Source organism: Rosa rugosa, chromosome 2, assembly GCF_958449725.1.
Source record: "Rosa rugosa chromosome 2, drRosRugo1.1, whole genome shotgun sequence".
NCBI classification, from domain to species: domain Eukaryota; kingdom Viridiplantae; phylum Streptophyta; class Magnoliopsida; order Rosales; family Rosaceae; genus Rosa; species Rosa rugosa.
Window position 1 is genome coordinate 60,198,670 of NC_084821.1, and position 14,878 is coordinate 60,213,547.

The following is a 14,878-nucleotide window of genomic DNA, read 5'->3' on the forward strand; positions in this document are numbered from 1 at the left end:
AGACAGGAGGTCAACATCAGGTTACTTTACCTTTGTGAGAGGTAATTTGGTTACATGGAAAAGTAAGAAACAGAAAGTTGTGGCACGTTCTAGTGCTGAGGCCGAGTATAGAGGTATGGCTCACGGAGTGTGTGAATTGTTGTGGCTGAGAAATCTGTTACGTGATCTGGGTTTCAAACTCAAAAATTCCATGCAGTTGTATTGTGACAACAAGGCAGCTATTGACATATCACAGAATCTAGTACAGCATGATCGTACTAAGCATGTGGAGGTTGATCGTCACTTTATAAAGGAGAAGCTAGATGCCAAAATTATTAGCTTTCCTTTTGTTCCAACTGAAGAGCAACTTGCAAATGTACTTACCAAAGGAGTTTCCAGGAAGGCGTTTTATGACTCACTAAGCAAGTTGGGCATGGTTGATATATATGCGCCAACTTGAGGGGGAGTGTTAGTGTGAGTCATCGTTCCCTATTAGGAATAGACTACAAGGGAATATATTGTTGTAACTACTTACCTTGTATATGTTGTGTAGTACAGTAGTACACAATAGTTGTAGTATGTTGTAGTACAATTGTAATCTGTTTATATACACCACAGAATGGGTGTAATAATATATCAGAAAATTCATTCTCTCAACCTTGTTCTATTTGACTCTCAGTACCTAATTCCATGATTTCCACTGCGTTTTTTAGGTTGCAGATCTCTGATTTCTTCTCTTTCTTTGTTGTATCATCTTCTTTCTTCTCCTCCAGATTTAACTTAGAACTATCGGCTGAAAACTCAAAACCGATCGATGCCAACCGAGATCTCGGTTAGCGATAACCGGTATACCGATCATGTCGGATCGATATCGGTTTGAGAATTGAATTACCGTTCGGCTGATGGTTGAGGCAAAAAGGCCTCGGTTTAGTACCGAATCCAGCCCTAGCAAAAATTAATTTTCAAACTATGGAAGTATATTCGGGCCTCATTGTACTTATCGCTATCTATTTCTTTCACTTTTTTATGGAGGACAATCGGCTAGTAATAATAAGGGGGGGGGGGAAGAAAATCCTCCCGTAAAGAAAAAGATAGAGAATTTGAGTTACACCATATGGAAACAAAGGAGATTCAAACTTAGTATCAAGAATGTTCTTCTATTACAAGGACCAGACCTGTTATCAATGAATGAATTTGACAATGTAAGCTTTTCTGTGAAACCATCTCAATAGAAGCACAGACCAGAAAATACCAGCACGGGAATAAGTTCCCTTTTCATCAAGATCCCCATACCTTTTTCACTCATGTGACCCAATCTTCTATACCAAGTATATATGAAAATTACTGCTACAAGATATGAATAAATAGAAAATCGAATTATTAGTACTGATCTTCTCTATTATAAGATAAATCCAATCCATACAAACTATTAAGGCAATTCCTGATCGGAAATATAAAACATTTCTTGAGTTTCCGATCAGTCTATTACTGAAGGCTGAAGCAGTTGATGATTAATGCTGTATCCTAGTCACAAACCAAATTGGGGTCAAGCCAAGACTTATTTAGTTAATCAGTATACTAGTTGTTGTCATGCTGCAGGATTAGTCCCAAGATTGTGCGATAACCTCAGCATTCTGCTCATATGAGGTGTTTCAAACACACCACTACTGGTGGCAGAATTTCCACCTTCACTCATGGTGAGACTCCAGGTTGTCGAGTCACCTGTAGCTGCGGCTCTTTGCAATGAGTGCGAGCTCATTTCTGAGAGAGCGTAAGCACGGCCGGTCAGTGTATACGAATCCATTGTTGCCATTCTATGAATGACTTCAGTGAGCTGAGCTTCAAGCAAAGTAATGAGGCTGTCCCCGGCTTGGGCAGCTGGTGATGACAAGAGAGTTGATCTTTCTTGAGCCAAAGTCGCCTTTGCACTCTTCAGATTTCCCATCTCAGCCATCCGTTGTGCCTCTGCAATAGCTTCAGCGACTGAAACTCTGTTGCACTGCCGATCAACCTCCAAAGACACTGCCTTTTCAGCAGGGGAACAAACCTTAGGTCTTAGTATTTCTATTCTTTCACCTGGAGCCTGAATCAACTCATTTGCAGCTAGATCTTTATACATACATAACACCTCCAACAATGATGTTTTGGTGTCACTTGTTGAGGATTTCGGAACAAAGAGGTATACCAGAAATTGCTTCTCCTCTTCTGCGTACATATTTCCAACAGTAACAACACCTTGCTTGCCCTTGTCAGAAATCTCACTGAAATATCTCCCTGATGGTATTGCAACAATCATCACCCCACGTGTTGCTGACTTGAGTGTCAGTCGCAATTCTTGAGTCACAACACTGAGAAGACCACCAATGCATATAGCGAAGGAATCTTGTATCATCTCAACTGATTCAATGAAGGAAAAGGTTCCGCCTGATGCATCAGATATAGCATGCAAAGTAGTTGGACAATGGTCCTTGCCAAACCCAAATGTGTGGACTGGAATTCCATGTTCTGTTTTGGTAGAAAAAATAGAGGCAGGCAATTGGTTCTTCAATTGGCTTCCACCTGGATAGTATGAATCAATGCCATCGGATAAGAGCATGATGCTAGCAACTGGGTTCCTTTCCCTTCGTTCTTCAAGGACTTGAGTTCCTTTCTTGAGTCCTTCAGCAATGCTAGTTCCACCACTTGATCTAAGCGATTCAACAGCTAGGATGGCACTCTCACGGCCATCATCAGACATTCTTCGTAGAGGAAACACCCTTGTAGCAGTTGTTGAGAATGATACTATAGACAGCCGGTCTGAAGGCCCCAAGTTTAGGATGAGAAATTTGACAGCACTCTTGACAAGGGAAAGCTTTGTTTCACCCATGCTGCCACTTACATCCAGAACTGTTACAAGGTCAACGGGTGTACGACTGTGGCCATTAGGGTCCTCAAGAGGTGGTGCACGAATGCTGACAAGCATAGGAAAATTTGCGCGTGATTCTGAAGCAGAGATCGCAGGTGACTCTGTGTGAATCTTAATTGTCACACTCTGGGAGACAGATGACTGAGTAGAAGAGATGGTAAGTAAAGGCTCATCGTCAGAGAAGGGCTCAGGATGAGGATGGATACTGCCCAAGTGGTTTCGCTGAGGATCCAAACTATCATTGGGAGCTTGGAACGGTACATTAATTCTATCCCATTTGGCCCTGCAGATAGGGCAGCAAAGATTTCCATGCTCGACGTTTTTGGCAATGCAGTCGAAGTGGAAAGAGTGGGAACACTCAGCAGTGAAGATGGCTTGACCTTGCCCTCTTTTCACGTTACTCAGGCAAATGGCGCAACAATTCTGTACAGGAAAAATATATTCAATAATCAGTCATTCAGTCAGTCACATTCCAATATTCCAGTAAAATTCACTCGAAGGAAAAAGAAATCTGCATGATACTTGCACAGTTGTCTCAACAATAACACACAAAGAAAAAGAGAGTTTAACACTAACATTGGGTGAAAGAAAGAAGAATCTTGCCACATTCAGACGGAAGTAAATCAAGTGCTGTGCATGAGTACTCAAGTGCCTTAAATTCATACTTTAAGTAGTCAAAAGCCATCTAACAGCAAGTGTTTTTTTTTTGGTGAACAGTATTTGGGAGGGGGAAGGCAGATCCCCCGGCCCAGGAACTTTATGATCGACTGTTTTCCCCGATCTCCCAAGGCAGGCCTTGGCAGGAGCCCAACAAACATCTGGGCCCCGAGCCAGTTTACAATTGAGAGTAGACAAACCCCGCAACGTCCCAAAGCCCACACTACCCCACTGAAGGTGGTAGGACCCGCAGGCATCCGCAATCAAGCCTCAAGATGACTTCGACACCTGTGAAGTTGGCACATTTCACCAGCGTTCACATGGGCCCCGCAAGACCCCAGCACTCAGCAACCTACCAACAAGGGATAAATTGACAACTCTGGGGCTCGAACCTTGGATGGGGGTTGCCAACCAAGGCAAGATCCTTGCTTTTGCCAATCCTTCCAACCCAAGTGTAAAGCCACAAGCAACACATATTATTCTAAAAGAAAGTAAAAAGCAACTACCTGTATAGCACTACTTCAGTCAAACCTCAAAAGTCATACTATGAACATGATAGAACAAATCTTTTCCACTTGAAAAGGAGAGATGACATGAGGCCAATTTGAATAAATGCAAGGAAAATAAAGTCTCATACAGAATATAACTAGAACTGTTGCTAATCAACCTGGCTAGCACTGAAACTGAGAGGTCAACCTATGAAACAGTACACTTCACTCATCAGTCTCAGCATGAGAGAGTGTATTTCTGACTTCAAAAAAGAGACTGTAAACAAAACAAAAGGGGAGAAAGGACAAGGTCAGACGGTTCCAAGATGAAGACCTCCAACAAAGCATAATATCCTTCCACCATTTCTCATCAACTTTAACATTTCCAGATACTAATGAGCACACAATAAATATACAACTGGCACTTGTCATTTTGTTTCCAAATTTGAGAAAGAGAAGAAAATAAGTAATGCTCTTTACAGAATATATACTGGAAACAAGAATGGCCCAAACCAAGACAAAACATCCAAAAAGAACAAACATGGAAAGACGTCCTCTGTAGTTAATGTGATCTAAAAGTCAGCTAAAGGGTAACTCTGCCAACTGGAAACCAAAATAAATACAGTGGAAAAGGCAAATATCATATTTGAATTTCACAATAAAATGTAATCATTCCATCCAAGATATATTCCAAAGAAAAATCTCCTTAAGTGATGTATCTTTGGGTATTTCTTGGCCTCTTTGGCCCAACATTTCTCCTCTAAATTTTAATACTATAGCTAGAGGTTCCAAATTCAAATTTCTACAAGATAGTTCAAGGACAATGAACATTACCATGTGTAGCCCTATATAACCTTTAGGACTTCTGCCCTCCCCAAACAAATGTTCAATTCACTAGTGAATTTCATATCAAAATTCACTAGTCAAAATAAAAAAAATGCACAAAATGCTTTGTTTCAAACTGTTCTTTTTTCCTTTGAATAAAAGCTCTTTCTAAAAAAAAAAAAAAAAAAATCTTTTTTGAAAGGAGGAAAGCTCTTTTTATTTAAATTATAGAGTTGGATCTCCTATAAAATTAAATTAAAAGAAAAAGAAAAAGGAAAGATTTCCACCGAATTAAATCCCTTTATTGCTAATCACTTAACTACACACGTAAACATAAATTATGCGCCTAAATGTAGAATAAATGCGCAACTGGAATTTCCAAATCTACCACGAAGAAAAGCTTTAAACTATAAACATGGAACCGATAAAAACGAATCGCAGTAGGGTATTTTGGTCTATACAAGTCAGAAAGTTGGTAGGGCCGGTAGTCTCCTAGAGTCTTCGCGTCAAAAGATTCGGCGAGACGACAAAATGGAGATACGATATGTTAAAGCTCGACAACGAGCATCAACAAAATTTTTTTTTTTTTTTTTTTTTTTAAAAGAAAAAAAAAAGGAGAAGAAGCTAAAACTAAAAGAAAATGAAAAATAAAGAATTTCCATGGAAACAACCACAATGCAAACACGAAAATCGATCAGATCATGTATATAGGAACGAGAAATTTATAAAGGAATAGGAATCGGAATCGACCTCGCGGGAGAAGCTGGAAGATGTTGTGGAGAACTCAGACGACGTCGTTTCGGAGGGGCAAGGCGGAGAGGTTGCGGTGGAGGAGGAGTCGCAGCGCAGCTTCGGAGTCAGAGCCTTCTTCAGCTTCTTCAACACGGAGCCCATTGAATCGATGAGGTTTCAGTGGTTGAAACAAGAAGGGAGAGAGAGAGAGAGAGAGAGTCTTGAAGGAGAGAAATTGAGAGCGTGGTGTATTTATAGTGAGGGAGACGAGGGGTGGGTTCGATAGGGAATGAACAGAAATAGAAAGGCTTGATTTCTTAGATCAAGTTGAGGGCACGTTATCACCAAAGTGTGACCAAAGTTAAAATGAAACATTAAATCGTGTAGACTTCAATCCTTGTGCGTGTGTTTTGGCTTTTTGGGTCAAATTTTGGACATTTCTTTCGCTGATTGATATGGATTTTGAATGCGTTTTTGATTGTAGGATTTGATTTTCGTGGTTATAATCTTACGGTAGTGAGAGTGTTCAATATTTATGAGTTACAAAGACGTTAAATTTTATTCAAAAAGAAGACGTTAAACTTTTAGTCAATGGGAAGAAAGACTTTAACTTTTTATAGTTAAGGGAAAGAAAGACTTTAACTTTGAACGCATTTCTAATTGTAGGATTTGATTTTTTTTTTTTTTTTTTGTGCTTACAATCTTACATTTGTAGAAGTGTTCAATATTAATGTGCTGTGAAGACGTTAACTTTTTAGTCAACAGAGAGAAAAACTCTAACTTTGTTACCTTTAATTTTTCAATGTATTTTTATGATTCAAAGAAACTGCTTCTGCCCAAGTGCAAGAAGGTGAATGAAAAGGCAGTGATCATGATGGTCAAACGAGTTATCAATCGCTCTGCAATTAGTTTATGATATCACACAAGTAATATCTAACAAGTTATGTTTTTTTAATTGGTCTTTGAGATGATTTATGATAGAAGAAAGTAGAGAGATGCACCCAAGTTAACAAAGATGAAGATCTCATGGCTAAGTCTAATTAAGTTACTTTTTCGTTTTGGTTTTTTGTGTCAGGTAGTTTATGTAGAATGTACGTCGTTTAATAAAAATAGGGTTTAGAAATTGTAATTTTAGCCCCAAAATTATCATATGATTTCATTCTTTTTTGGGTATTTTGGCTCTGGTGATCGGCTGCAGAGAAATACAGATGACGTACGATTTCCTTACACCATGAGTCATTGTGATTGAGTGCTAATTGTTTTATCATTGTTTTCTGTCGCATTACAAAGAGTGGAAGGGATGAAGAGACGACCAAATAGAAGATGAAGGAAAAGGTGGAGGAGATAAACAAAGAGAAGATAAAGGAGACGAAGTCATATATATGATGTTTGATTAATGAAAATTAATTGGTGTAATTTATGTACCGAAAACTTTTGTGGTCTAATTTTTTATTTGATTTCTGCTCCATTTGATATTTGTTTGTGTAAGTTCTTAAACAATTTCTTTGCCAAAAAAAAAAAAAGTTCTTAAACAATTTAGTTAATAAGCAGGCTAGTATATTTTTGAATTATAAAGAAGTGTATTTTGTACGTGTGCATTTTGAAATTTGTTCGCATGAAGTGCATGTCAGTGTCAATAGTCAGTACACAACTACACGGGTATATATTCTGTTAAAATAATTAGACTCCAATTAATATAAGCCCAGGAATAAATCAAAGCACGTCAATTTGCATGTATATATATTACCCATTTGCTGGATGGTGTCAATTTGTATTTATATATTACCCATTTACTTGTATATATTACCCCCATTTGCTTGATGGTGTCAATTTGCATGTATATATTACCCATTTGCTTGATGGTAGAAAAAGAAAGTCTTAAACAATTCCGACCGCCAAAAAGTCTTTGATCAACAACCAAACTCATTACCAAGTTCTTATTTATTAATATTTTTTTTTGGGTGCAAATTGCATATTACCAACCTACCGGAAATAATTAAAAGAAACGACCTCAACTTACATGGAGTTGCGTTGCAATTTGTCCAGTGGATTGTGAAAAAGGCGAGTCAAGTCGTTTCCTATGAGCCACCCCACAGTACCTAATACCCGGCTGGTCTTCCTTCCAAATCCATATAAAGACGTACCGAGGCTTTCTAGCACTTCAACATCTAAATCACTCGAAACGAATTGAGCGATAAACACAATGGTCTTATACCGGAGAATGGTCATTTCGCAGCTGATCTCATTGGTAGTGGTGGCCATAGCTGCAGTAGCAATAGCCGACCAAGCCCTCCCGCCTCCTCAAGCCCTGCCTGGATGCCTTGACCACTGTGGCAATGTCACAGTCCCCTATCCATTCGGCATAGGCGACGGTTGTTACCTTATACAAAAATTCAACCTCACCTGTAACGAATCCAGCCAACCTCCAACACTACGCCGGACGGATGGTGTTCTCATTATTACTAACATATCCGTGGCCGAAGGTGAGTCACAAATTTTGAATGACATAGCCTATGATTGTTACGACCAACAGGGTCATCAAACGGAAAGCATGTACAATTCCCCATGGTTCCGGGTCACTCCTCCGTTCACCATCTCTGGTACCAGAAACAAGTTCATTGCCGTTGGCTATGACACCTATGCCATTTTTATAGGGTACCGCCCTTACCCTAATGATGATGCTAGGTACGTAGCCGGGTGCATGTCCGTAATTAAGTGACATTCTCGACACTACTACTACTGCTGCTAACGAGTCATGCACCGGCATTGGCTGTTGCCAAACTTCAATCCCTGACGGACTCAAAAATCGAACTGTCAAGTTGAGTAGTTACTCTAACCATACCTATGTATGGAACTTCAACCCGTGCAGCTACGCTTTCATTGTGGAAGAAGGCAAGTTCACATTTAACCCGAATACAAGTTTTCAAGAACTGAATAACACTGAAGTGCTTCCTCTGATTCTTAATTGGGAAATCGCGGACGGGTCATGTGCTGAAGCTCAAAAGAGGCAGGATTATGCTTGCAAGGCGCATAGCAAGTGTGTCAACCGGACCATCGACATCAAGACTGAACCGTCTGGTTATTATTGCCAGTGCTTGCCAGGCTACCAAGGGAACCCATATCTCCCAGATGGCTGTCAAGGTGCGTGATCCTTATCTCTTATATATATTTATGCAGGTCAGTTTTGCAGCTCGAAATTGGTTATTTCGTTTATCTTACTTTACTTTATCAGATATTAATGAATGCATCGCTTCAACGGACCCCTGCAACCATGGAACGTGCAAAAATTCAGATGGAGATTACACATGTACATGTAAGAAAGGTTTCAGAAACGAAAACCCAAAGAGTTGCATACAGAACACTCCTATATCAAAGAACAAGTCCCTGAAAGTTTCCTTGGGTATGTTTTTCCTCTACAATTGCTAACTATGTACTTATCACGTATTTATGTCAGCTACCTAGCTATGATTTAAACTCTTTTGTTTTTTGAACAATTATGCATTTTTGACTTTATGTAATAATCTGAAAAACTTGATGGTCATTTTTTTTTTCTTTCTTAAATATAAAACATAGGACTAAATTCAGTTTACTCCCCTGAACTTTAGGCCTAAAATTAGATTGGTCCCTCTTTCTGAAAATCGATTACGATGGTCCCTATACTCTCAAATGACATCACCCGAGTCCAAAATTTGAATTTGGCTCGAAACATGGCGTCAGCTGCTGAGTTGGAGCCGACATGGGGGCCCACAATGAGGGCAAAATGGACATTTCAAATTTTTCTAATTTTTTCTCTCTTTTTTTAAATTTTTTTCTCTATATTCTATCTCTCTCTCTCCCTCTCCCCGATCTGTCTCTCTCTCTCCCAGATGCTCCGATCCGCCGTCCCCTCACCTGGCCCGGCTCCGACCCGACCGTCCCTTCCCTCCTTCTCAACTCCCACCTCGACTCCGTCCCCGCTGAGCCCTCCAAGTGGGCCCACCTGCCCTTCTCGGCCCACCGCACCCCCGAAGGCCACATCTTCGCCCGCGGCGCCCAGGACGACAAGTGCATCGCCATCCAGTACCTTGAGGCCATCCGCAACCTCAAACCCGCAGGCTTCAACTCAATCTGCACCGTCCACGTGTCCTACGTCCCCGACGAGGAGATTGGCGGCCTTGACGGCGCCGCCAAGTTCGCCGTCTCTGATGAGTTCAAGGAACTGAAGGTCGGGTCTGTTTTGGACGAGGGTCAGGCCAGCCCCGGCGATCCGCCACATGTCAACCTCACTCCTCTGCCTCTCTCACTATTGCTCTCCTTCCTCTGCCCCCAAATTTTTACCATTTTTTTCCTCCTCTGCTTTCTCTCCTCTCCTCTGCAGTTTATTAAACAAAAAACAGAGGACCTCACCCAAAAACCCCCAAATCGAAAAACGACGCGCACCACAACCTAAAGCTACTACTTCTTCAATTTCCCCCCAATGGGTTTTGCATGACCAATCATCCCAAACCCATAAAAGATCTCCACCCAATTTCGCAAAAAAATTGTTTGTAAGATTTTTATTGAATGGCAGCTTCGGAGCAGCCCCAGGAAGTTCTCTCATGGCTCAGAGCCCTACCCGTAGCTCCGGAGTACCACCCTACTAGGGCCGAGTTCCAAGATCCGATTGCCTACATTTTCAAGATCGAGAAGGAGGCTTCCAAGTATGGAATCTGCAAAATCGTGCCGCCAGCTCTGAAGAAAACAGCAATTGCTAATCTCAACAAGTCTCTGGTGGCGAATGGTGGGCCTTCGGTTGGAAAAGGCCTGAAAGCCCTGCCCACATTCACTACCCGGCAGCAGCAGATCGGGTTCTGCCCCCGGAAGGCCCGCCCTGTGTAGAGACCCGTCTGGCAGAGCGGCGAGCACTACACATTCAACCAATTCGGAGCATCTGGGAGAGAGAGAGAGACAGATCGGGGAGAGAGAGAGAATATAGAGAAAAAAAATTAAAAAAAAAGAGAGAAAAAATTAGAAAAATTTGAAATGTCCATTTTGCCCTCATTGTGGGCCCCCATGTCGACTCCAACTCAGCAGCTGACGTCATGTTTCGAGCCAAATTCAAATTTTGGACTCGGGTGATGTCATTTGAGAGTATAGGGACTATCGTAATCGATTTTCAAAAAGAGGGACCAATCTGATTTTAGGCCTAAAGTTCAGGGGAGTAAACTGAATTTAATCCTAAAACATAAACAACAACAATATAAACCGAGACAATGAATGATGACAATGCTAGCCAAGTGATGAAGGAGGGTATGAATTATGAAATAAGGTTAGGAACTTAGGATTATGCTAGCCTAGGGATTCGATCCCCCTCCACTATAACCAAAACAAGGAATAACCAAAAAAGTTTCTATCAAATCATTCATGAAACTTCCAATTAAAAGAATAAAGAACTGCAAATTTCATTGGTTTGCACTTTGCACTAGATAGCAATTTGATTTACATGTTAATTAGCTAGCTAGCATGTACGTTGCATTCTTTTTGCAGTTCCGAATTGTTCCGACGGTTAGTGTGTCTGTGTGTAGATGTATATATTTTCGTGGTCATGTCACCTTCCCTAATTATAGTGATTGGTTGAATTCGTGTGTAGGTGTCTCTCTGAGCTTCTTAGGGGTATTGCTTATAACATTTTGGATATACTGCGGACTGAAGAGAAGAAAGTTCCAGATACTCAAAGAGAAGTACTTCAAACACAATGGTGGCTTCTTGTTACAACAAAAATTGGAGAATTTCGATGGACCTCAAGCAGCCAAAATATTTACTAGAGATGAACTTAAGAAGGCCACAAACGACTTTGATGACAGTGAAAAAATTGGTGAAGGAGGCTATGGATTTGTTTACAAAGGAACACTATCAAATGGAAATGAGGTTGCCATAAAGGTGTCAAAAAGTAGTGCCCCAATGACCCAAAGTAATCAGTTCATTAATGAGGTGATTGTTCTTTCTCAGATCAACCACAGAAATGTGGTGAAGCTTCTAGGTTGTTGTTTGGAGACCCCAACGCCTTTATTAGTGTATGAGTTCGTCAGCAACGGCACACTTTATGAGCATATTCATAAAAAGAATGGCAAGGGACCGCTTTCCTTTGGGCTACGAATGAAGATAGCAACAGAAACAGCAGGATCACTAGCATACTTGCACTACTCTACTTCGATGCAAATTGTGCACCGAGATGTGAAGGCAACAAACATCCTACTGGATGAGAATTTCACAGCGAAAGTGTCAGACTTTGGAGCTTCAAAATTGGTTCCCGAAGATCAAAATCAACTGTCTACTTTAGTGCAAGGGACGATAGGGTACTTGGACCCTGAATATCTTCAGTCAAACACACTGACAGAGAAAAGTGACGTATATAGCTTCGGCGTTGTCCTTGTGGAGCTAATAACAAGTCAAGTGGCAATTTCTTATCAGAAGCCTGAGGCGGAGAGAAGCTTAGCAAAATTTTTTGTTACTTCTGTGGAAGAGAATCGCCTAGATCAGATCCTCGATCATGAAATAATCAAAGAGGGGAGCTTCGAAAAAGCTGAACAAGTAGCCCATCTGGCCAAAAGTTGTTTAAGTTTGAAAGGGAGCGATAGGCCTACCATGAAAGAAGTAGCAATGAAGCTAGAGGGAGTATTGCAAGTTATGGCAAAGCATCCATGGGGAAAGGCTGATGCCTCACCAAAAGAGACTGATTACTTGCAGCTTGCGTCACATTCAAAAGCCTACGTTGTTGATGTTAGAGGTGATGAAGGTGAAGTTATAACCAGTATTGACTACGACCGGAGCATCCAGATTCAACCCCTGATGATGAAGCCTTATGATGGAGGCCGATAGTTGATTAATATTAGCTTCTTGATATTTCATATATAGCCATTGATGTATTGAATTGTTCTTAGTTTGCTTCGGTTGCTTTACTTGCTTTCATCAGTTTAGTATATACGTGTCTCGTCCATTTATTGAACTGCTGCATGTAATGTGATTTTAATATGTTGTGTGAAATTATCTTCGTTTATGAAATTCATTTTCTCAAAAAAAAAAATCTTCGTTTATGAAATTCATGAAGCTAAACTTATCTTGGTTAGTTAGTTGCGAACAGGCTGATATAGCCACCTCTCGTAATGGATGAGTTTTTCATCGTTCTGTTGTAATTCTTTATCCAATAAAGTTGTATTCCTCTCAAGAAAAGGAAAAAAAAAATTATAAGTTGCAAGGATAAAATGTAATCTTGATTAAGATATTAGTTGCATTATATTAGTTACAGAGTCAATTTTCCAATTTTGTTGTAACTTTTCAACTTACTTTGTTTTCTGATCTGCTATTTTATAGTCAGTCCTCAGTCCTCACTGCATATTTCAATACTTCACCATCTAATTAGGATGTATCCAATTAGGATGTATGCCATTAATATTTTCCACACTTGGGATTTAATTGGTCCATATAGGAATTGGATTGAACACAAAGGCATCAACGTACAAAGAGAGAAGAAAAAAGTTGGCAAATTGGACTATATACTGCATTATATGGAGACAAGAAAACAGAAGCTGCACCCGCAAACTATGGATTACACAAAATGCTTGGAAAATTCTACGGTACCTGTATGTATGTGATACACACATTTACAGATCTGACAACAATTTTGTTGTCATTGTGGTAAATAGAGTTATTTTTTGGGTAATTTTAGTTCTATTACAGGTAATTACTCCACCTACGATATTTTTAGAGAAAATTAGATAAAGAGTTTTTCTATTGGAACCTCCAAATTTGCTCACTTGACCTCTATGCTTTTTACACCTCTTATCAAATTTTCAAATACTAAATTTACTCACTAAACCTCACTAAACTTCCTCAAATAACCTCACTCATATAATTTGCAAACAAATTATTAATTATCTTTAAAATAAAAAATTTAGTCATTTCAATGATTTAATTACTCTATAAATCTTAACTAAATATACATTTCTTAATCAAACTTGAGTTTCAAAAATTAATGTCTAATCAATAAGAAAATGCCATGAACTATTATGTTTTTTTTTTTTTCTATTTTAGCTGTGCAAAAAAAATGAAGAAATCATTTTGTTTTTATTCTCAAAAAAAAAATCATTTTTTTTAATGTTTATTTTTTTTTGTATTTTTTGTACCACATGATTAATTATTTAAATATTTTTATTATTATTAATTTTTTCCAAAATATAATGGATTGACTTAGATTTAGGTCATAAATCATAACAGGATTTATTTTGTTTTCCCTCACCAATATGCGTTCAACATATATATCATATATTTTTATGTCACATGATCTTAATCATATTTTTAATTCTTATTAAATATATATGAATGCTTTAATGAGTATGTAGTGAAATTGGAAAATGAAAATAGATAAGGAAAATAATAAGGAATACAATCTAATATTATTGAATTGGAAAGTCTACATAAAATAAATATAATATTTTTTTTGTATAATTATTGTCCTTAATAGTCATTTTATAGTAGTTTATATATGTCATTTAATAATTCATAATAGAGTGAGGTCAAGTGAGCAGATTTGGAGGTCCCAATAGAAACTCTCTTAGATAAAAACCCAAAAAACAAAGCTCCTATTAAGAAAAACCCATCCCTATATTTTCTTTTAATCTACACCCAATTCACATAATTGAACCTTCCTTATAGGTTTTAAATCTATAATTAACATTTTTCACATTTTTTAGTTTGACTTTTTTGCCCTTATGATTGAATAAATAAAATATTCATCAAATATAGCTGTTGACTTCTTGATCTGTCTAGTTGAAGGCAGCAGAAGGATATGTAATGGCCACCTTGGCATGCGTTAATGAAATCCACATTTCCCTCAAAAAAAAAAAAAAAAGATTCTGTTATATTCCTATTATATAAATATTTCTCTTTCTCGACATGATTAAACATCCTCTCATTAAGGTATGTTATTTTGCTTATCCGTTCTAATAGGTGTAGTTATACAATCATTCCATATTCATTAATTTTCTAAAATGGTCGAGTTAATGTAATTAGCCCATGTAAAATGTACTTGATGTAGATTGATTGCTTTAAGATTTTTTTTTTCCGCCCCTACATTTTTCTCCACATAGGTGCCTGATTCTATGAGGTGGTCAAGGACCACATAATAGTTATGTGTAACTGTAGAGTTTGCTTAATATATAATTATCCCTTAATTTTGGCACATTGAATAATTTTGAATGTGCAAGAGTTTTTGCACTATAATTTAGCAAACTCATTATTATCATTCATTGTTTTACAATTGAAATTGAACTTTACA

At 38.7% G+C, this 14,878-nt stretch overlaps 1 protein-coding gene and 1 pseudogene across 2 annotated transcripts; one reads left to right on the top strand and one right to left on the bottom strand.

Moving 5' to 3' along the window:
• Positions 1–1,338: 1,338 nt before the first annotated feature.
• LOC133728967 (E3 ubiquitin-protein ligase WAV3-like) lies at positions 1,339–5,943 on the bottom strand. Of its 2 annotated transcripts, none has more exons than XM_062156430.1 (2): positions 5,605–5,943; positions 1,339–3,307 (listed from the first exon to the last, which is right to left on the bottom strand). In XM_062156430.1, the coding sequence occupies exons 1-2, from the start codon at positions 5,746–5,748 to the stop codon at positions 1,568–1,570; spliced, it is 1,884 nt and encodes a 627-aa protein (XP_062012414.1). In that variant the 5' UTR covers positions 5,749–5,943; the 3' UTR covers positions 1,339–1,567. The 2 variants fall into 2 exon arrangements, with proteins under 2 accessions (XP_062012414.1, XP_062012415.1); XM_062156431.1 differs by lacking the exon at positions 5,605–5,943 and adding an exon at positions 3,461–4,907.
• A 1,817-nt stretch (positions 5,944–7,760) lies between these two features.
• On the top strand, positions 7,761–12,610 carry LOC133732707 (wall-associated receptor kinase 2-like; annotated as a pseudogene).
• The last annotated feature ends 2,268 nt before the right edge of the window (positions 12,611–14,878 follow it).

Excerpts from the sequence above, each read along its gene's own strand:
- LOC133728967 (XM_062156430.1), bottom strand. The coding sequence starts at position 5,748 with ATGGGCTCCGTGTTGAAGAAGCTGAAGAAGGCTCTGACTCCGAAGCTG. Across the intron at positions 3,308-5,604 it reads CTTCCAGCTTCTCCCGCGAG|AATTGTTGCGCCATTTGCCT; the intron begins GTCGATTCCGAT and ends TTTCCTGTACAG.